At 44.4% G+C, this 21233-nt stretch overlaps 2 protein-coding genes and 4 non-coding genes across 7 annotated transcripts in view; all 6 read left to right on the top strand.

The window, feature by feature from the left end:
- Window positions 1-14628, top strand: part of mfhas1 (multifunctional ROCO family signaling regulator 1) — a 30881-nt gene extending 16253 nt beyond the window's left edge. The window contains exons 2-3 of one of the 2 annotated variants that reach the window (XM_085413285.1): window positions 11734-12030; window positions 12757-14628. In XM_085413285.1, coding sequence (XP_085269411.1) covers window positions 11734-11864 — 131 coding nt within the window. In that variant the 3' untranslated portion in view covers window positions 11865-12030; window positions 12757-14628. Of the gene's footprint in view, window positions 1-11733; window positions 12064-12756 lie in introns of both variants that reach the window. The other variant, XM_085413284.1, reaches the window with a different exon arrangement.
- Window positions 14629-17308: 2680 nt separating this feature from the next.
- Window positions 17309-21176, top strand: rpl17 (ribosomal protein L17). The gene is made up of 6 exons (XM_085413277.1): window positions 17309-17458; window positions 17635-17675; window positions 18937-19071; window positions 19254-19352; window positions 20558-20749; window positions 21095-21176. The coding sequence occupies exons 1-6, from the start codon at window positions 17419-17421 to the stop codon at window positions 21140-21142; spliced, it is 555 nt and encodes a 184-aa protein (XP_085269403.1). The 5' UTR covers window positions 17309-17418; the 3' UTR covers window positions 21143-21176.
- On the top strand, window positions 17501-17570 carry LOC146665549 (small nucleolar RNA SNORD58). The gene has a single exon (XR_014912876.1). It is a non-coding gene; the product is annotated as a small nucleolar RNA SNORD58 (small nucleolar RNA).
- On the top strand, window positions 19107-19174 carry LOC146665548 (small nucleolar RNA SNORD58). Its single transcript, XR_014912872.1, has one exon. It is a non-coding gene; the product is annotated as a small nucleolar RNA SNORD58 (small nucleolar RNA).
- Window positions 20216-20282, top strand: LOC146665547 (small nucleolar RNA SNORD58). The gene has a single exon (XR_014912873.1). It is a non-coding gene; the product is annotated as a small nucleolar RNA SNORD58 (small nucleolar RNA).
- On the top strand, window positions 20955-21022 carry LOC146665546 (small nucleolar RNA SNORD58). Its single transcript, XR_014912875.1, has one exon. It is a non-coding gene; the product is annotated as a small nucleolar RNA SNORD58 (small nucleolar RNA).
- Window positions 21177-21233: the final 57 nt, after the last annotated feature.

Genomic DNA, 21233 nt, shown 5'->3' with positions numbered 1-21233 from the left:
TTCGGTTTTTTGACCCCCAGTTCTTGTCGGTTCTCGTCGGAGCAGCTGGAGCGTTTCTCATCGCCTTCTCCTCTGAACACGCCTGCAGTGTTTCTGGAGTGTGAGGATGAGGAGATCTGCTGTCTGTTGGTCTGTCGGCCTGAGACTGAGTAACACAGGAAGTGTGTGTGTGTGTGTGTCTGATATTTAGCGCTCTGCTTATTATCAGGATTATGTAACAGCGCTGTGGGGTCATGTGATCAGACTGCAGGATAATGACCTCGCAGAGCAGAGGACGTCGAAGAAGCTCCGACTGGTTTCACTAAAACACTGAAAACAGTCCAGATACATGATGTGATGAGAAGAGCCTGATCTTGAAGGACAGCGTCGGTTCATTTGAGGCTGGTTGATCCTCGACATCTGTTGACATGTTCAGAGTGAAGGTGCATGGCAGAAACCGAGAAGATAACGCGGCATTCACAGGGAGGTGATGAACATGAAAATAAAAAAGATGTGGGTTTTATATTCAAACAGTTTTTAAAACAAATAGATGTTGAGAGTGATCGTATGCATGAAGATGTTTGAGTTAAGGAGGATAAATGCAGACATATTTCATGTTTCTCTCCCGCCTGTGTATTGTCCTGAGTTCACCTGCACCATTATAACATTTTACTTCCTGTTTCCCTGTTTGTAGCTCGCTGTGTTACTGCCCTTTTCTTCTCCTGAGTGAGTTCACCTGAACCGTTCTGTCCAATCTTTACTTTATTTTCTGCCTTATTATTATTCATTTGACTTCACCTCTGCATTACTGTCCCTCTTTCATTCTTTCACCTTTTCTCCTTTCTTCCTGTTCTCACCCTTGTTGTTGTCTTCACTGTCCCGGGTTCACCTGTGTTGTATTTTCCTCTGCTCGGTGCGCAGCTTTGTTTATCCTGTGTATCCTGGTTCTGTTCCAGAGCCTCACTTGCTTTCTGTCGTGTAGCAGAAACGTTCTTTACTACCTGCTCACTGTTTTTGTGCAAGCGCATCGCTGTGACGCGAACTCTGTCATATTGAAACCAGAAGTTGGGTCACAGCACGCCAGCCTGAGTACGTCAGGGTGGAAAAATTGTGACCTTTCCAAAAAAGATCCCTTTTGTAAAATGTTTGCTTTCTGTCTGACTGAAAGGAAACACTGAAATACGCTTCCTGGAACTGAGATTTCCATCGGGGGCATTCAGCGGCTTACATAATCAGCTCGTTTATTCAGTTTTATGTTGGAGGAGGTGGGAAATATACCACGCTGAAATAACCCCAAATTATCTGCTCAGCTGTAAACCATTTAATGTCATTACACAACAGCTGGACACACACACACAGAGGGCGAGTGGAGGATTATTAGCAGCAGATTTCTGGGGAATCCCGGAGTTTTGGAGAGAAAGCCGAGGCCGGGATGTGAGAGGAGCTTCAGGCTGTTTTGCACAGGGAAGTGAAAGTTTCTGACGTTTGTTCTATTTAACGATCAGAGGAAATAGAAATGCTTCATCATGAATCCTCCTTACATTCAGAAGAAGTGAGATATGTCCGTGGTAGTAGTGTTGGTGAGTTTCACAGCAGCTGTGCCAATCCTGAGCGGTTTTAATAGTTGCCTGTGAAGCTCAGATTCTCTGGCAGGTAAATCACCAGAACAGAAACGCAGACGGTCCATCGTTCACTGTTTGGATCCTCAGCAGCGTGATCACATTCCTCTCATACCTCCACAGCAGAGATTGCCGTTAATCCTGCTGCTCGGGTAGCGTGGCTGCGCTCAGACCTGCCGGCTGACCGGCTGCAGTTATTTCTGGTGGTTTTCCTGCGCTCTGGAAGTAGGCCACGCATTCCTGAGGATCGGCCTCACTGCCAGTACAGCTGCTGATCACAGGAGATTAGCGGTGCGGTCACGGTATCTGGGTCTGCCAGAGTCTGAGGCGGCTCTCTGAGACTCATCCCGCCACCTCATTCTGCTCCATTTCACATATCCTGGATTTTATGGAGTGCAGATCCTGCTCGCACACTTCCTTGACTCAGGGCGGCAGAGCTCACTGCTCAGCGGCGTTCAAACTGATGCTACTGTTAGGTTACAGAGCAGAAATGTAGTCAGCAGATTTAGTTTTTCATTCCTATCAGCTGCTGTGGAGAAACTTATTTTCAGCCAGTTAATAATGATGTGGTAATATAATCTACTAGATTCTCCTGAAACGTCCTTTTCGTGAGTGTTTCAGTGTTAGAGATGGAGCAGAGCCTTTTCTTTGTGCCTGAGATCCTGGTGTGGTGTCCGGGGTCTGCACTTCTCTGTGTATTTATAGTTGGCTGTATTTCACAGTGTCAACTGTGGGCCGTGGAGGTTTTCTGGTGCTTTGCTGCTGGTCTTTGGTTTAAATGCACATCGCGAGCTGCTGTTTTTCACCTTTGACCTTTGAGTCCTGAGCTGCTAACAGTGGTGACAGCAGCAGCAGATGTGAAGGCACATTCAGTGACCTTTAAAGCAGAAACCAGAGCTCGGCCGCCTCGCGGATCCTCTTCAAATAGTCCTCGACGAGAAAAGCTGCGCAGCGACGAGAATGAATGAATGAGGAGCAGCTGCTGCCAGGCTGACAGAGGCCATCGGCTCAGTCTGAGGATTAACACTTCAGTGTGTTAAAACAGAGGAACACACACACACACACACACACAGTGAGGCCTGGAAAAAGACAAACGGCTCCTGTTAACACATGCGTGGGTCTGCACGTGCTCAGTAACCCCCCAATCATCTAAGCTATGTGCTCTAATAAACTATGAAGCCTTTATCAATCAGATCCTTTGATACTGATCGTCGCTGATATGGAGACTAAATGTTTCTCAACCACAAAGTTCAAACTTCAGTCCTGATCAGAGAAAAATGATAAAGTGTACCGGGAGAGTGCACTTCGGTGAGTCACCTCTTTGGCTGTTGGAGCCTTTTGAAGCATTTTTAATGGCATCACCTAATTTGGCTGCTGTGCGGGTAGTTTGTGTCACAGTGGCCATGTTTGTCTGTTATATACAGTATATGGGTGCTGGCTCTGCAGCTGCTTCATGAGATAGTTATGGAAATAAAAAATAACTTATGGGCTGAAGCATCTCCACCCTGTAAACAACGAGTCTCAGTGAGGACAGCAGCAGCTTCACGGCTCTCAGCAGGACAGCGAGGGGTTGGCTGAGGTCGATGATGTCCCCTGAAATCTCTTGGCAGCGATTTAAGCAGATTTCTGCTCCCGTGTGATGTTTTGTTCTGAGCCGGGTCGTCGCCGTGGCCCAGTTATCGCCTCGCTCTGTGTGCAGCGGTGAAAGCAGAGACGGGATCGTCCCTCATCAATATGGAGCGAGGGTGACTCTGCAGACTTCTCTGTGTGGCCTCTCCGGCTTTGTGAACAAATTTCTATTTCAGGTCGAAGGCTGTAAATATTTAAACAGCAAATATTCCAGCAGGATGAGTGACGCCAGGAGGAGCGAGGCGAGACTGTGAACAGTCAGCAGACCTGTTTGTGTTCACAGTGATGAACTGATTCAAACATGAGATGAGCCTTAAATACGGTTCTTTACTGTCACGTCACATTACTGAGGGGCAGCAGGAGCTCGTCTGTGTGAACACAGTTTCCTGTTTAGGATGAGGAAACGTGAAACTGTCAGAGTAACAGACTGCTGTGTTTACAGGCTAATCGGAACCGGGGAGTTTGGTGTTATGAATTTATGTAGAGAGCTAAATCGTGGCCAAAAAAGTCACTGAAATAAAAGAAAATCTCTCTTTAATAAGTGAATAAAACAGGGCAGCAGAGCATGAGCACTGGAAATTCTTCATAATGACTCCAACATTCAGCTTCAGCAGAGAAAAGTTAAAAAATGAGACTGTTTTAAAAAGTGGAACCATCAGATTTTTTGTCAGTGTTGCTTGAAAAACTTCCAGAGGGTCGGACTGGCTGCAGACTAACTTCCTGTTTCAGCTCTGGAATAACCTCCCTGCTGCAGACGTTCTCTCACAAATCCTCAAATCGTCCTCACAACAGAGGAGGAAATGAAATCGGAGGTCTGGGCAGTTTTTGAATGGAGTGAAACTACTTCTCTCATTTTCCAAACATCCCAGTGGGAGTTTCCTGGATACGGGTACACTTTCCCCTCCTCCTCCTCTCTGCGAGTGGCGGCTGTTCCCTTTTATGGCTGACAGCAAAGGAGCAGGAGGGAGGACATGACTCCTCTACCTGCTGATGGTGTTTGAGGGGGGAGGAACATTCCTGTTCCTTGAAATCAGGTCTTTGTGGCTTTCTGCATGACTCTTCTCAGTCAGAGGGAGGAGGAGGAGGAGGAGTTATTAGGCTGTGGCCTAATTCAGGGCACACAGCCGGATGTGTGAGCCGTCAGCTGCGTCCACTGATGAAATAAACATCTGATCTCCGGCCGTGGCAGCAAAGCTCAGCAGCAGGTTAGAAACAAACTGTAGCTGAAGTGACTTTGAGGAGCAGGAGCTCCTGCAGCCACACAGCCGGTGGCAAAGACCTGCAGAAATACTCAGATGTAAAATATCCCAGTACTTCCGGTTGCTCTGCAGTACTCGGGTTTAATGAAATGGTTATGATAGAGCTGTTTTTCCTTACAAATAATCATCTCTGACCGTAACTCTGACTGTGTCTGTGACTGCTGGCTTCAGGCCAGCAGAGCCAGCAGCTGCAGACACTTTGAGAGAACGCACACGATCAATAAGCCTAATGGTTTAAGTGCTGCTGAGACGGACGGACAGACGGGCTGTGAGTGATGTTGGAGGCAGCTGATGTAAAAACATCCGTCGGAAACAAATCTGCTTCATTTCTTTGTAGCCGTAGTCGTAGCCCCCATGACACCACCCGTAGATTTATAATCACCTGTTCTGGAGCCTGTAGGTAAGTTAGCGGCGTGCTTAGTTCGATGATGGCATTAAAAATGCTCCAAAAGGCTCCATGTTGTTATGAAGGAGGAAACTTTTTGTGCTTTGACAAACAAAAGTAAAATTTACACATCAATAAAAAGCAGAGGATCGATAATAGATGCCTGTGGAACTCCTTTGGGTTTTTGTTACCCACTCTGATGGTTTCTGCATCCAGAAAAACTCTGGTTTGGGTGTAAAATACTTACGGCTGGATTTTTAGAGGATCATTAAAGATGTGAACTCATGTTTCTTAACACAAACTCTCAATCACTCCTCAGGAGTGAAAGAAGCCATCTATGTCCACTGTGAGCGACCATCTTTGAACAGAGGCGGGGGTTTACAACACCAACTCTCTGCCATCTATAATCCAGTTTTGAGTTCCCTCCCCAGAGGCCTTAACGCCCACTCACATCCTGGACCATCTGACCTCAGGAATTCGCATGATAGGGTGGGGCCAGGTTTCACAATGAGCTCACCCGAAACCCTGGCTGATTGGGACCCACACCCAGTTTCACACCTTGGCTCAGGCGATTAGAGGATCATCAGGGGGTCCTTTATCCCTCTGTGGGGGGAAACTCCCACTAGGTTTAAATCTGGGACTCCCCACCATTTGGTGAAAGGTCTTCAAGCAACTTAAAGAAGCTCCTTAGACTACGATGACCTGGTCATCGTAGTCAAAGGAGCTTGCAAAGAAAAGCATCTGGACTTCTTTAAGTTACTTGAAGACGTTTCACCTCTCATCCGAGAAGCTTCTTCAGTTCTAAGGTCAAATGGTGGAGAGTCCCAGATATAAACCTAGTGGGAGTATCCCCCCACAGAGGGACAAAAGGACCCCCTGATGATCCTCTAATCCCCTGAGCCGAGGTGTGAAACTGGGTTTGGGTCCCAATCAGCCAGAGTTTCGGGTGAGTTCATTGTGAAACCTGGCCCCACCTTATCATGCGAATTCCTGAGATCAGATGGCCCAGGATGTGAGTGGGTGTTAAGGCGTCTGGGAAGGGATCTCAAAACAGAGGCACAGAAAAGAAGATCAGACACCAGCGAGGGAGGATAAGAAAGACAGACGCAACAACATTGTCATCCCCTATGTAGCCGGTGTATCAGAAAAACTCAGGAGAGTTTTCTCCAAGCACGACATCCCGGTGCATTTCAGACCCAGCAACACACTCAGACAAAAACTGGTTCACCCGAAAGACAAAACGCCAAAACACAGACTTAACAATGTGGTGTATGCTGTACAGTGCAGCGAGGAATGCCCAGACCTCTACATCGGAGAGACCAAACAGCCACTTCACAAGCGCATGGCACAACACAGAAGAGCCACCTCCACAGGACAAGACTCAGCAGTCCATCTGCATCTTAAGGATAAAGGACACTCTTTCGAGGATGCCAATGTTCACATTTTGGACAGAGAGGACAGATGGTTTGAAAGAGGAGTGAAAGAAGCCATCTATGTCCACTGTGAGCGACCATCTTTGAACAGAGGCGGTGGTTTACGACACCAACTCTCTGCCATCTATAATCCAGTTTTGAGATCCCTTCCCAGACGCCTTAACGCCCACTCACATCCTGGGCCATCTGACCTCAGGAATTCGCATGATAAGCCGGGGCCAGGTTTCACAATGAACACACCCGAAACTCTGGCTGATTGGGACACACACCCAGTTTCACACCTCGGCTCAGGCGATTAGAGGATCATCAGGGGGTCCTTTTGTCCCTCTGTGGGGGGAAACTCCCACTAGGTTTATATCTGGGACTCTCCACCATTTGACCTTAGAACTGAAGAAGCTTCTCGGATGAGAGGTGAAACGTCTTCAAGCAACTTAAAGAAGTCCAGACGCTTTGCTTTGCAAGCTCCTTTGACTTCACAGACACAAACTCTCAATCTTCACAATAACTTGGACGTGTTTATTTCTTCTGTAAAACGCGCTGGATATTAGAGGAACTGCAGGTTTTGGCTCCTCAGCCATCACTTTGCTTTTCAGCTCTGGAGCTAGATGATTGGTTCTCACTGCAGCTGAACGTTTGAGATGCAGTTTTGTGTAATATCAGTGACTCACAATGATGACAGGAAGCTGCTAGAAGGTCACAGCTCGAAACCTTGGCCTTCCTGCTCCGGAGAGCAAAATGATGTGCCATACCTGCTGGTCTGCTGCTCTGAAGGCACACTGGGACGAAAAGCCAGATTAACAGATTGATCTGACCAGGAAGAATTATTCTGAAAATCCTGGAGATTCAACATCAGTCAGCTCAAAATGTGGCAGGTCACCACTGTGCACATCTGCCACAAATCATCCAACATCACGAGCACATCTGGCATTTAATTTGTGTAAATGTTCACGGCTTCAGTCCCGAGCTGCAGGAGGCTTGTATTATCTCTCTGCAGGTTAGGATATTAGGGGTGTGTGTGTGTGTGTGTGTGTGTGTGTGTGTGTGTGTGTGTGTGTGTGTGTGTGTGTGTGTGTGTGTCAGATAAAGCCAGATCACAGTATTATTCTGCTGATGCCCTGAAAATGAAGTGAATGTAATCCAGGCACTGGCTATGGAGCGTGCTCAGTGTTGTTCGTGCAGCAGAGTGATGCATTGGGCGTGTCTCTGTTAGCGGCTGAATGATCAGCGCTCTGCAACAACAAACACCCAGGTGGAGCTGAGTGTCGGAGAGTACATTATGAAAAACATAAACAGAATTAGCATTCCTTATGAGAACATAAGGAATGCTAATTCAAAATGTGGAAACTGATGAGATTGTCAAAATAAAACGGGAAATAAAAAGCAACTCAAACGTGTTTTAGAACGGCAAGTTGTAACAGTGCTGGAGGGCGTGTCACACGCTTCCTGAGGTCATCCGTCATCCACCCTCATCAGTACATCCATCCAAAGATGGAGAGCGCTAATCATTTCATAAAGTGCAGCTTAGAGTTATAAACAGAACACGTGGCTACAAGCTCAAACTAACCCAGTCCAGTTTTCACACAGTTTTCCATGGATGGAAAAAGATATTAAAATGATTTATAAACATGGTTTGAGTAAGAAACTGAATCCCGGCGGAGCTCGCGTGAACCTCCTCAAGCAGTCGCCGGCTGGGCTCTGAGCTGTTCGATGAGGAGGGAGCCATAATGATGATGAAGGAAAAAGGATGGCTGTGTCGATCTGCAGATGGCAGCTTTTCTTTGTTTGCCAGAGAAACACACGAGGGATCACACAGGAAGTGTGTGCGTGATTTTAATCGTATTTTTATCCACAGCGGAAACACAAACGATGAGGACGCCTTATAAATGGAGACGTGCACAGGAACGGCGTTCAGCCCTGCAGGAAACTGAAGTCAGAGAGTCGCCTGTGTGCAGCTCTGAGCTCAGACCTGTTACTGCTTTACAGAAATCGCCTTGTTATGAGTTCTAATAACAGTGGAGAGAGTAGAAGAAAAACGCCCTGCAGAGCACGAGAGCTGAGACACTGAACTAAACATCTCTGCCTCGACCTTTAACCTTTCACCTCCTATAACCATTTCCCCTTTTAAGTATCTTTATCAGCAGGTCATGCTTGAAGAAAATTCAGAGCTCTCGTCATCAGTGGCGTGTCTAGAAAATTTTTGTTGGGGGGGCCAGGTAGGGGCACAGATTTGGAGAAGGGTGGCAGATGTAATTGGCAGATAATGTTTAAAAAAAAAATTCTACCAACCATTAACCATAATTCAATAATCCTATAAACCTAATAACCAAATGCACTTTTAACTCTTATTAGAATGAGATTTTAACCACTACGGTGCAAAGTTTTTAGATACTGCGTTGATAAAGTACAAGAGATACAATCAGTGCTTTGTCAGTGTTTACTCAGCATTCAAGGACAGCAATATTTGCATAGTATTTTTACTGACATGTAGTGCACATATGTTTTGGGCAAAAACATTTTTGAATATTAAAATACGAACATTTGTAACAAACAATTGACAAATTAGCCAGTTCCAATGTAAAATTTTATCTGCCTATTTAAAAAAAGAAGATAATCTTCTCACAAACTGGTGTTTGGTTTTGAAACAGGAAAAAAGTGGGGAAACAACTGAAAAGACTAACATTTGAATAAAACCTGAAAGCAAGTAAATACTTTCTATGCTGCCTTATGGTAAACTTTGGTAATATTGATAAAGAACAACACTGGCTGATGATGAAATACAGTCAGCTGGCATGGTGACACTGCCAGTATTAACCTGCAGGGCTGGACTGGGACAGAAAATCGGGCATTTTGACTACAGACCGGCCCACCAGGTATTAAAACCATAAAGCCTTTGAATGAAAACAAATGCTGTTGTGACAGTGATGTACAGTCTTGTTGGTATATGTATGATTTCTATACATTTTACATCAGATAAAAACTTTGGTTGTAAGATTTAGATAATTATTTAATAAAAGCGAGATATTTTAAATGAGAATAAGAAAGAAAAGTATTTCTTTGTGCCCCACCTCTCCCTGTTAATTCCCTACCTGGCCCCCTGGCATAACTTTGCTAGACCCGCCCCTGCACAGTTACCAGCTGTCAGCTACGTAAAAAAGGATCCTGGTGTTATTTGTCTCTCAGAAACAGTTCATAACTTCCCTTCAACTCATTCATGTCACCTAAAAGGTAAACCTGTTTCTCCATCACCTGTTCAGCTCTGATGATCCAGTAAGGGCATCTCCTGGTTTCATCTTCATGTTTCCCTCTCACCACATATCTAAACAGACATCATGACCAGCAGGTTTACAGCTGTGGCTCCAGCAAACATCAGCTGATACTGGAAATTAATATTAAATAAATTCTAACAACAGCTGATCAAGCTTAAACGTGCTGCTGTTGTTTAGCGCAACATCTGCTGGTTTCCTCTTTCTGGCACAAAGTGGGCGATAAATAAACAAGAGAGAAAAGCCGATCAGCTGATCATCGATCAGTTTCATGATTGAAGTAGCAACAGAAGAGGGAGGGGGAGAGAATGAGAGAAGAGGCAGCTGTGCAGCGTAAACACACAGAATAAATCCAGCTTTGTCTTTTTCCATTCTAGCTAAAGTTCGGGACAAACTGCGTCTCTTCTCAGCTCAATACCAAACGCATAATATTTTCTCTGAATGAGGGACCATCCCATTTTTAAGGAGCCGTTGGCAACTCTACTAACTAACCTTATGAATAAAATAAAGTTCACTATCAGTAACATCATAGCAACTGAACAGCTGTACAGAAACTCCGTCATGCTAGCTCGGGCAGTATGAGTTATTGCAACTGACGGTAAAAAGTCAGCACAACAAAAATAAACTCCACCTAAACTTAGTTTATATCTGACCCAGATAGACTGCAGCTCATAACTTCTTACCTGAAGTTCAGTTCACCTGACACTCGGACCGGCGGCTGCCTCGGGTCTCTCCTCCTGCCTCCCCTTCCCTCATCCACCTGCTGGCCTCTGTGGAAGCCCCGCCATAGCCACCACCAAACAACTGAGTTATTTTTACACATCGACCTGCATCTGGCCAATCCACCACCTCTCATTGTTCATGCCCTTACAAAATAAAAATAAAAAATAAGTCACCGGGCATATGCCCGGTATGCCCGATGGCCAGTCCAGCTATGTTAACCTGCAACCAAATCTGCAGCTCCATACAGCAATGTTACGACTTAGATTATATCTTATAACTCATAACTCTTATGTTAGCTGCCCTCAGTAGCCTACTGTCTGAAATATTCGACGGCTGCAATAATTCTTTAAGTGTTATTTTTCCTTGGTATTCTAATTTCACCGAAGTTTACTAAACTCAACAAACTTAATATTACTTACCGGGACATTTATTCTGTCCTCATTTTCTTTCACCGAAAAATTGTTTCCTGCGGTGCCATCTTTCGTGCTTGGCTCTCCTACCTTTGCTAACGTGATGCACATAGCGCAGAAGCCGATGCTGCATTCACTTACACTCGGATATCTGAGCTTCACCGTGAAAACATAATCGGACATTTGATATTTGATTGAATTGTATTGTTTTGCCTTTGGGGTGGCACCTGGGGTGGCCAGTCTGGTTGGGGGGGTGGCCTGTGCCCCCCCAGGCCACCCCGCTGGACACGCCATTGCTCGTCATGAAATTCACCCCAGTAACACAAACACATCTATTCCTCCGCACTTTTAAATTACATAAAAATGAGAGGAAAAAATTATCCTGAATCTGAATCCAGGCTGAACTTTGACCTCAGAGACCCTCAGCTGTGTGCACTAGCTAAACCTGCAGCAAAACCCAGGACTGACCTTAAACTGTAGTTTACAGAGGAGGACCAGGCGCCCCCTGCTGGTGGGACTCTGCTCTGCAGCATGAAGTCACAGCTGGACGTTGCTGCCACCTTGTGGCCGAATTCATAAAAGCTTCTGCTGCTGCAGGTTCTTACTAAAGACAAGTAAATGGAGTTTAGTGTGAAGGATTATTGTTGCCTGTAGATGTCTGTGAGTCTTCAGTTATTTAAATTTGTGCCAGCAGTTTATTATTAAAAAAAACAACTACAAATCTAGAGGCGAGAACAGGAGAAACTTCCAGAAGCTGGAGGCGGATTTGCCTTGAGATCTGTCTGACTGGCAGATCAGTGTCCACCCAGCATCCTGGTCCAACATCAGATAATTTATTGTTTTATATCTGAAATGCTGGAGGAGAACTTTTCCTCCCTGATAACAGCAGAGCAGCTGCCTCTTCTGTTCCTAAAACCAGAGCATCCTGCTTTCTGTACGTGTGATGGTTTCTCTGTGATGTTTCGGGAATGTCCTACTTCCTCTGTTTCCTGTTTCCTGTATTAAAGCGTCTTTGATGTTCTCACTGTTGCAGGTGAGCTGCTGAGCCAGCCGCGGCCCGAAGGCCTCACCGAGATCGTCTGTCCAAAGAATGGCTCGGAGCGGGTCAACGTGGCCCTCGTTTACCCCCCGACCCCCACCGTGCTCAGCCCCTGTCTCAAATGAAGCCCCGCCCACCCATCTACACCGACCTGGCTCGTCTTCACTGCGTCACCAGAGCCTCCACCTCCGACCTCCGGCTTCCATCGTCTGTCACCTTTCTGAACCACCAACCACCACTTCGCGTCCTCCACAGTCAGAGCGAGCGGCTCGACGGGTCTCTGCTTCACGTGTACGTCAGTAATTACAGAACACAGCAGCGAAGGTCAGAGATCACCAGATGCACTTTTTTTGTTTTGTTATGTTTGTATTTTTGTTTACAAACATTCAGGTGATACAAATAAAAAATAATGATTTCGTTTATCAGCTCCATAAAAACAACGGACACTGCGATGGATAGAAAACCTCCACATTTTATAATCTGTAAAACCAAACATTCGGTTTAATCAGGTTATTTATTTTTTATATTTCAAAAAAATAATAATAAAAATAAATTAATAATACTGTATGAACAAGTATTACTTGTATTGTGATATTACACTGAGGAGAGTGTGACCTGAGTTTTTCCTTCCCACTGTCACCAAAGCGCTTGGTCACAGGGGGCCGTCTGATTGTTGGGGCTTCACTGTATTGTTGTAGAGTCTTTATCTTATCTTATCTTAACTGTTGTTGTGATTTGAAGCTTTATGATTCAAATTAAATTGAAATTAATTTTTTTTACTATTATTTTTATATTTCAAAGTATAAAAAAGTCTATGTTTTATACAATGACCGTACTCTGTCGTGTTCCTGGAGTTTATTTTTCCTTTTGAAGTTTTATTTGCTTTTCTTATTTTTCTTACTTTGATTTTATGTAAACGTTGCTACAGTTACATTTTTTACGTGACCGTCAGACCAAGTGAATTAAATACTCTTTGATTTCACCTGGCGGCTATTTAACTTCCTGTTTGTGTTGCAGGTCTCTGACGCCTCTTCACGTCGCACTGAGCGGTATCTGAAGAGCTTCAGTGAGCCCGACGCGATCCACACAGTCTGTAGCATCTAATGAGGGTTCCTCCTCCTCGGTCCCGTTACCGAGTCGCGCTGCTTCACACGTTTCTCTCTAAACAGTAACGCCCACTTCCTCCTGTGTGAATCTACGGCTGTAAAGACTGAAGGACATTTGGATTTTCACTTATTTCGTACAGTTTGTCGGGAGGAGTCTGTGAAACTGAGGTTCGGGTCGCCGCTGGAGACACAGAGCGACTCTGATCACGACGCGCTCTGCGGGAGATCTCAGGTGATGATGGGACAGACGCAGTTACAGCATCAACGCTGTATCAAGCATCAGGAAGTGTTCATTTCACACAGACAATGGAAAATATCAGCAACTCACACATGACTGTGAGAAAATAATGGGAAATAATGCTTACCAATGGGAAACAGTGGGATTTAATGGTTAGCAATACAAAAATACAAAAGCAATGGGAAAACAATGCAAAGCAGTGGGAACAACGGCTAACAATGGGGATAAATGGATAATAACGTTTCACAATTAGAAAATTGATGGAAATTAAAGGTAACAATTACAAAACTATTATGGGTTCAAAATGCAGAAATCGTGAAAATTAATGATTCACAATTTAAAAATGAGGTTACTAGCTAACAGTGTAGAAACTGTTAGCTGTGCAGAAATAATGAGAATTACTGTTTCACAATTAGAAAACATTGTAAATGATTGGTGATGGGCTCTGTTAGCTCTGGGAGAATGGGGATGAGCTAACGGGGAAACGCATAAGTCTTAAAACCACAGGTGACAAAAACAGCAGGAAGTTCAACCATTTTTCCTCTGGCGTGTTTTACCCTATTAGTGACCTTAATTAATAAATGAACTTAAGTTCATGAAATAAGTAAAAGAACAAAGTTGTAGAAGCTCTGAGAGCATCAGGGCTTTGAGGGGGACATTTTTTCTTTTACTGTCTCTCCTTCTCTGATGTTCATCAAATTAGGTTCAGTTCATCTCCCATGAAACCCATGAAAAAAGCAGCACTAGTAGGACCATGTAGCCGTTCACTGAACATTTCTTTTTTTGTTATTATCTCGTGAATATATTTCTCCTAAAACATTTCGGGCTGGGACAACAACAGTCACACAATCACATATTATCATGTGTGCAACTATAAACACAATCACAGTGTTTAACCGTGTGACACAAACATTATTCACGACACACTGTAACAGAACTGAACAGGTAACGAGGTTTTAGAGAGAATTTATTTAAAAAAAGAAAAAAAAATTATTTTTTTTTTAACTTGAAGATGATGAAACTGATTTTTTTCAGCCGTGAGAAACAGGAATGCTGAGTGTGGAGATCCTCTGACTGAGCTGCTCAAACATTTCCACAGTGTGGGGTGTGCAATGGTGTGAGGCTGCTGAGGTTTCGGAGCCTGTGGTCTGCACTCGCTCTCAGACACACTGTGATGAACACACTGATGTGAAGGTAGCAGATGAGCCTTCGGGCCGAGGATGTGGCACGTGTACAGATATTTGTGCGTCTTCTAATGAAACCAGTGATTTCTACATGTTGAACTTCTTTTCACTGTCTGATGAAAACACTGACACGTGCTGATGGGAAAATGTTGTTGTTTGTAAATAATATCTTTATTTTTGTATGTTGGCCTGAGGTGTCGTCACTCGAGCTTTGACTTTCTTTACAGTGCAATGATGTGCATGACTCACTGTGAGGCTGCACACGGGGTTTTCTATGTAGCTCCGTCCAGCGTCTCACAGTTCATCATGAAATACCAAATAAACAATGACAGCTTTAATACCAGCAGGCCATGTCATTCATTCACGCTCTAAACACAGTTTCACCTTTTCACTGGGTAAATGTACAGTTTGTAGGTCACAACTGCACAAACAAGGTCCAGAGGCCCAGTTCAGTTTAGAATTCAATCAGGAGAAGCCTAGCAGTCAACTAGCAGCTACAACCAGCTGTGTCGCCATCCACCTGTCAGTCAAAAGGCCACACCCCCAATAATGCAAACTTTAAGCCTTGATACAGTTTAAACAGGTGAGTTCTAGTTATTTCTGCTGTAAAGTTTCAACATGGGTCTCATTGCTGCCTCTTCTGGATATCAGAGGAACTGCAGTTTTTTGTGCCACCGCTTCATTTATGAACTCTTGGGTGGAGCATTTTTGTGCAGCAGATAACTGGAGGAGTCCTTGGAGTGAATACAAGCACTTATATTTTTAAAATGAAAAATCATCAGACACTTGAAATTCCTCATAAAGCATTTTGTTTCCAGCTTGTGAAAAAAAAAAAAGACCACCACTGAATCAATTTTAATTATAATTTCTCTTCCCCACTAGAGGGAAATCAAGTAAAGTAAAATCAGGAAAACACATTATGACACATTATTTTAATAAAGTCATGCTAAGATTTACCTTCATACTACGAATATTTTTTGAGTTCAGGCCCTCCGAATACACACGAGTGGTTCCAGAATCAGTTCTTTAGCATTAGCAGCATTTTTCATTTCATAAGTCGAGTAGATATCCACACAAAAACCTTTAAAATGTCAAAAACTGTTTCACTCCTCCTGTCACAGCCTCAGTGTGGGGGATTTATCACAGTGGGAGTAACCTACAGCAGTTTCATGTCTGTGACATTGAAGAACAGAAGCTAACGCTGGTAGTTTGATCTGTTTATCATCATTCACAAAGTGCATTCTGGGCACAATTACATTTTAAGGCTGTAAAACCCCTCACTACACATTTTATACACTGTTCTCAGACAGGCATCAACATTTTCACACTTTTCTTATTTTCTTATTTAACCACTCTCAAAGTTCAAACCTACGCAGAAAAATAAGTCCAGTATTACAGAATGAAACCAAAGATCAAACCCTGTTTTCACGTCCAGAATATGGGAACAGAGCAGCTGTGAGAGAATTCAACAGCAACGATATGGTACGGAAGTAGAGGAAGCAAGAAGAATGAGTTAATAATCTGAAAAATACAGTAACTCCTACATTCTGTTAGCATGTCCAGAAGTCCAACTTTTTGTGCAATGCTTAGCATCTTCCTCTGCCTTCGACGGTGCAACACATTTCGTCAACATTGTTGTTTATTGGAGAGAAAACTTACAACATACAGTACAGCACTTTATGTAAATTTGACAAGTTAAACACATTCTGTACTGTACAGGCGACACAGCACGGAGATTGATTGACAATGCTCTACAGCCAATCAGGACGTAGAACACAATGAGCTGTAAAAAACAAAACAAAAAAACAAAAAAAACATGAATGAGAGGCAGAAGACGACTGTAGTTCTTATTAACAGGGTATTGACGACTTTTGTCTGTATGTCATATTTATGATTAAAAACTAATTTAATCAAATTAGATATTATAATTTTTCATATGGGAATTGATCCTGCAACATGAAATGCTGGTATTGGAAGTATCGATATTCCTCAGTCAGTGAGTGAGACAGTAGACTGCGGTGAGAATGAGAGTCCAAGTGCATCGTAAAAACATGTAAATATGACTGACAACTGTAAACGAAGCAGCATCTCGCTCCAGCTTAAAGAAGAAGCAGATACTAACTAAGATGAGAAACTGCATCAGCTCATCAAGCTGAGGCATTTGATTATTCTGAATGTCAACCTGAGGACATACTGTTTGGCTGCTGAGTTTGGTTCTGTTTCTCTTCTGTGGATTTGTTTGCAGTGCTTTGTTTTTGTGTTGAATTAAAATCAAAAGTTTGATTAAAATATTATACAAAAGTAAGAATGCCTGCTTTTCTAACAGAACAAATACACAATATTAGGCAATTATAAGGCATCTCATAAAAACACTAAATGCAAAAGGGTTTATCAACACACAGAGCATTCATATTTGTCAAATATGAGGCTACAGATGATAATAAATTAAGAGCCATTTGGGAGCCAAAACTGCCAGCTCTTCTTTGAGATTCGAGCCACAAGAGCTGGCTCTCTGAAAAGAGACAAACTTCCCATCACTATTATCGTGTTTACGTCATAATCATGGCGTAACCACGGGATAACAATTTTTCTCGCGTATTTTGTGTGTGTGTGAAATACCACCCCCTGCTGTCCATTCCGCTTCACTGCGCCCCGAGCACCGTCCTCCTCCTCCTCACCGCCAGGGGGCGGTAACCCTCACAGGAAGGCAGAAGTAGAGGAGCGCCGTCCGGGATACTTCCTCTTCCTTCCGCGGCCTCAGAGGTAGGAGTTGTGTCCCGCTCACGAAGCGGAGAATCCATGTTAAATCTGAGTAAAAATACTGCATCCTGCGCTGCAAGCATCTGGATCGTGTCAGCTGTGTGTAAATGTGTGCGCTGATGGTTGAATTGTGTGTCTGGAGCCATTAAATGAAGTTTTATGAAGATATTTGCGGAGACGCCGGGTTGGTGGCTCCGGCGGCTGTCCGCCATGTTGGCTCCGTGTGGCGTGGATAGGAGTTGTAAAGCGGCCCTAGCAGCTCCTTTTCTCCGTGTTTGTGGGGTTTAAATCTGTTTAACGTCACCTGAGACGGTGCTGTCTAAGATGGTCTTACCTGCTGTGTGCTAGCCTGAGGAAACTAACGTGTGCCTCTTCTTACAGATATCTGACAATGGTCCGCTACTCTCTCGACCCCGAGAACCCGACTAAATGTGAGTAAAGGTGAACTTCAGCTATGTGTGGGGGTTAGCTGGTGGCTGTGATGACCTCTTAGGACACCTTTGGATTCCACATGAAAACAAACTAATGACACAACTGAGCTGCCGCACTCACTGGTGGAGTGATCCGGGTCTTTGCTGGGGGTGCTAACGGCTTCTCTGTGTTTCAGCATGCAAGTCGAGGGGATCCAACCTCCGGGTGCACTTCAAGGTAAGAGTCCACATGTGGGCACAGACAAAGGGGATCACAGGGTTCATCTGTCATCTCACGCGTGTCCATGTTAAAGTAGATTCTCTCAGGTGTAAAGGTGTGTAGAGGCTCAGAGTAGGTTACATGAGCAGCAGCAGGCTTCTGAATCTGGGCTCTAATAACTCATTAAACACACGTGGATGTGGGTTCAGAGTTAATATGGTGCTCTGACTCAGTAGAGAAAAATGATCCAATTTTACTTCAGAGTCATGAAACTGAATGGCTCGTTGCCGCGGGAGTGATGGGAGATGCACTGAAATGTTTTATACTCTTGCATTATGTCTATCTGTGATCCCAGCCAATAGAAACACTGTACTGTAGTTAGTTTATTTCACGCAGACACGTTTGTCCCCCCCAGTTTTTCCACTTCCTCACACCCAGTTTGAGTGATCCTTACATTGATGCTGTGGTTAATCGTCCTGATAGAAGTGATTATGGTTCTCTCACTGATACATGTAAAAACCACACAGGAGGAGTCAGTGGTGTTTATGAGCTGTCTGTGATGTGTAGTTAAATATCCTTCGAGGTTGTTGTCTCGCTGAAGCATAAACCTCAGTGAGGTCTGTTCATTAGAGCTTCAGGTAACAGCATGAGCCTGGTTTCTGTGAACAGCCCAGTTTGTTTGGAGCTCTGCTTCAGCTGCAGAATGTGTGAGATGTCTGAAAATAACTGGTGACACTTTTAATCTCTCTTTTGAATACAGGTGTAATCCTCCCGTAATTAAATAGAATTTCTGTGTATATAATTTGAAGTTAATATTTAAGCTCAGGTACTTAAAGCTCTGCTCCCGAGGATAAGGAGTGAATAAGTCAGGATTTTCCAGGAAAAATAAATTACTGTGAATGGCTTGAGTAACTTTTGTGTGTTTAGAAATGTTGAATAGACAATCTGCTGTGATTGAATGAGCTGCTGGTCTAATGTTTATGTCAGTGGGAGGAGCTCTAGTTTTAAAGATGGCTGCAGTGCTCCTAGGTTTGTTTGGCTGTGGATTAAAGAGACTTGGTTTTCTGTCGAATCGATCAGATCGCAGAGATTCTCTGATGGTTTGTTTGCCTTCCCTAAAATCTATAAACACATTCAACTTTCATTAAATCTAATGTGACGGCCGAGGCCCTCAGAACTGACCCGACATCTGGACGTCATGCTGATGTCATGAAGGTTACGACATAAAGGTGCCACTTTGTTGATCCGGTCTCTGACCCGTCTGTGTCCTCACTTTCAGAACACCCGTGAGACGGCCCAGGCCATCAAAGGCATGCACATTCGCAAAGCCAACAAGTACCTGAGGGACGTCATCGTCAAGCACCAGTGCGTCCCCTTCCGCCGCTACAACGGCGGCGTTGGCCGCTGTGCTCAGGTGAGGTCCCAGCGAGCGTGGCATCACTCTGACAGCTGCAGTGATGACCTTCTTAGGACACCTTTGGATTAAAGATGAAACTAAATCTAGTAACCTGAGCAGCACCGAAGGCGGCCAGAGTTACCCCGCCTCTGAGCTCTGAGGCATGGTCTAAAAGCACCTTTGATGTTTTCTGTTTTCAGGCCAAACAGCACGGCTGGACCCAGGGACGCTGGCCCAAGAAGAGTGCCGAGTTCCTCCTGCACATGCTCAAGAATGCCGAGAGCAACGCTGAGCTGAAGGTGAGGTCATGAGGAGGTGAGGGGCCAACGGGTGTAGCAAGCAGACAGAGAGATGGACTCCCTGGAACACACTTTTATATTGAAAGGATCGATACCAATTTAGTCTGAAGGTCACACCCGTCTGTCTGCAGCTTTAAACACCTGAAACTGTGCTAGTGATGTGCAAAGTAGTTTGTGTGATCGAATTGTTGTTAGTTTTCTAAATGTGGCGTCTCTTAAGTAGTGTGCATGTCAGCGTCGCATTAATGAAAAATACTTGTTTATTTTAAGACTAAAGTCCAAATGTTGGACTGTTCTGCAAATGAGTTAGCTGTCTTATGTCTGTGATGAGTCGTAGCTCGTCTGTATGGCATGAGCTGTAACATCCATCCTGCTGTTTCCCAGACGCAGCTTTCTGTACTGCCTCTGTGACGTCCTTGAACTCATCACGCTGTTTTTATGAACTAAAGGAGCCGTGGCAGCTTTGACTTATCGACACTTTAATCTCACATTTTAACTTGGTTCTCAAACTGAACACTAATATTTTTCTCTCAATGACACTCGTCGTGCGTTTCAACTTCTTAAACGTGACAGAGTATGCACATTTGATCTAAATCTATTGAGCATATCTGGATTTTGTTGGTCCAACAGAAAGCAGGTCCCTGAGGACACTGGCTTTGATTTCATGAAGTTATGACACAAGAGCGTTCTTTAAGTTTAAAATGATTATCTGCATCGTGACATCAGCCTACAGGTGGCGATCACAGGCAGGCTTTAGGGAGGCGAGCTTCCACATGAGGGCAGGCGGAGACGTTGAGATGACCCTGAGCTCGGTTTCAGCTCTGTGGAGCTGGTTGTTGTTGAGCTGATCGGTGAGCAGCAGATTGCAGTGATGACCATTTAGGACACCTTTGTATTAACCATGAAAAGAACAATTACAGTCTGAGCAATCTGAGAATCACAGACAGCTGGAACGAGAGGACAACACCACTTTAATGATCACATGCTTCAGGCCTCAGTTTGATTATTGATGTCTGAGCATCTATTGATCTGCAGTTGGTTTCTCGGGTGACGTTTAGTCTTCATCTCCAAATGTTTGGAAGCAATAGGTGAACCAATCAGAGCCTTTGATTAATAAATGATTAATATCTGATGATTTGAGCTCTGAAAGGATCGATGGAGTCCTATTTTCTCGTGGTGGTTCTGACCCGTGTTTGTGCTTTCAGGGTCTGGACGTGGACTCTCTGGTCATTGAGCACATCCAGGTAAACAAGGCGCCAAAGATGAGGAGGCGTACGTACCGCGCCCACGGCCGCATCAACCCCTACATGAGCTCGCCGTGCCACATTGAGATGATCCTGACAGAAAAGGAGCAGATCGTCCCCAAGCCCGAGGAGGAGGTCGCCCAGAAGAAAAAGGTGAGAACGTGGAGAGGGAAGAGCGAGGGGTGGGGCTTCAAACATGCAGCACGGAGCGAGGTTAGGGGAATTAAAGTTGGCTTAGTCTCTTGGGACCTGGAGAGCTGTGATTTCCCTTTTACTGAAGGTCCCATGAATGCCACAGTGAATCCTGCTCCTCTGGCTGCACATCTGAACCCGTCACCTTCCTCCTCTTCATCATCTGTCGCAGTGATGACTCCTTAGGACACCTTTGGATTCTCCATGAAAACAACCCTGTTAAAACTGAGCGACTGTTGGCCAAGGCAGCGGTGCAAACTCTCTGATCGATGATGTCATAACTCTGCCTCTCTCTTCTCTCTGCAGGTTTCACAGAAGAAGCTGAAGAAGCAGAAGCTGATGGCACGCGAGTAAAATTCTAATAAACCTGAAACTTGTTATGAGAGAAGACTCGGACTCGTTTCTTTCACCAAGCATACCTGAAAGCAATGTTCCTCCTTCAAAA

Source organism: Rhamphochromis longiceps, linkage group LG7 (genome assembly GCF_057381845.1).
Source record: "Rhamphochromis longiceps isolate RC_006_pf linkage group LG7, R_longiceps_female_GT1.1, whole genome shotgun sequence".
NCBI classification, from domain to species: domain Eukaryota; kingdom Metazoa; phylum Chordata; class Actinopteri; order Cichliformes; family Cichlidae; genus Rhamphochromis; species Rhamphochromis longiceps.
Note: the sequence above shows the minus strand (reverse complement) of the source record. Positions and strands in the feature narration are given on the sequence as shown.